This window comes from Castanea sativa, chromosome 8 (genome assembly GCF_040712315.1).
Source record: "Castanea sativa cultivar Marrone di Chiusa Pesio chromosome 8, ASM4071231v1".
Taxonomy (NCBI): domain Eukaryota; kingdom Viridiplantae; phylum Streptophyta; class Magnoliopsida; order Fagales; family Fagaceae; genus Castanea; species Castanea sativa.
In genome coordinates, this window is record NC_134020.1 from 36082197 (window position 1) to 36083034 (window position 838).

At 37.0% G+C, this 838-nt stretch overlaps 1 protein-coding gene across 1 annotated transcript; it reads left to right on the forward strand.

Annotated features, from left to right (window-relative positions):
- On the forward strand, window positions 1–423 carry LOC142606255 (uncharacterized). The gene has a single exon (XM_075777639.1). The coding sequence runs from the start codon at window positions 1–3 to the stop codon at window positions 421–423; it is 423 nt and encodes a 140-aa protein (XP_075633754.1).
- The last annotated feature ends 415 nt before the right edge of the window (window positions 424–838 follow it).

The following is an 838-nucleotide window of genomic DNA, read 5'->3' on the forward strand; positions in this document are numbered from 1 at the left end:
ATGGGTGCTGCTGGCTTAGGAGTAGTTATCCGAGACTCTGCAGGAATGGTTATTGGCGCTTTGGCTAAAAGAATTCCTTTGCTATGCTTAGTAGCCACGGTGGAAGCATTGGCTTGCAAAAGAGCAGTTTTATTTGCGAAGGAGATAAGTATTTTTGAAGCCACAGTGGAGGGGGATGCTGAGATAGTCACCTTGGCACTCAAGGATGGGAGTACCAGCAACCCAAAATTTGGTCATATCATCCAGGATTCCCTTGTATTAGCAAATGATTTTCATTTATGTGTTTTCTCTCATGTAAGAAGATTAGGCAATACTGTTGCCCACTACCTTGCCAAAAAGGCTAAATCTAGTAATGAGCTCCAGGTGTGTATTGAATCCGTCCCTGATGATATAGCTCCTCTTGTGTATCGAGACTCTTTGTAGTTCCTTTCTTTCCTTTCATTGAAATTGGACTTCGGGTCTGGATTCTCAACAAAAAAAAAGAAAGTGTTCTTGCATATTGTATGAGTGGATGAGTGGCACATTGAGGTAATTTGCATCATCAATTTTAATATATGAGTAACCTCAAAAAAAAAAAAGAAAAAAAAAGAATGAAATAGGCCAAACCCATAACATTGGTTAGATAAAATCATAGTACATCCCCTTTTGAATAGACTAAAATAAAAATGCTAAAATGATCTTATGCGAAAATTGGATCATCGGATCAGCTACATGAAGTTTCAGTTTCAGCGGATAATGCACATTCTTAAAACTTAGGGTTAACCGCATGTGATTATGGGTGATTGCTAATGATTGGATTTTCAAATAAAGAGTTAATTATAATTAATTACATGTAAAA

Bases quoted from the DNA above. Each gene is read 5' to 3' on its own strand.
- LOC142606255 (XM_075777639.1), top strand. From the start codon at position 1: ATGGGTGCTGCTGGCTTAGGAGTAGTTATCCGAGACTCTGCAGGAATG.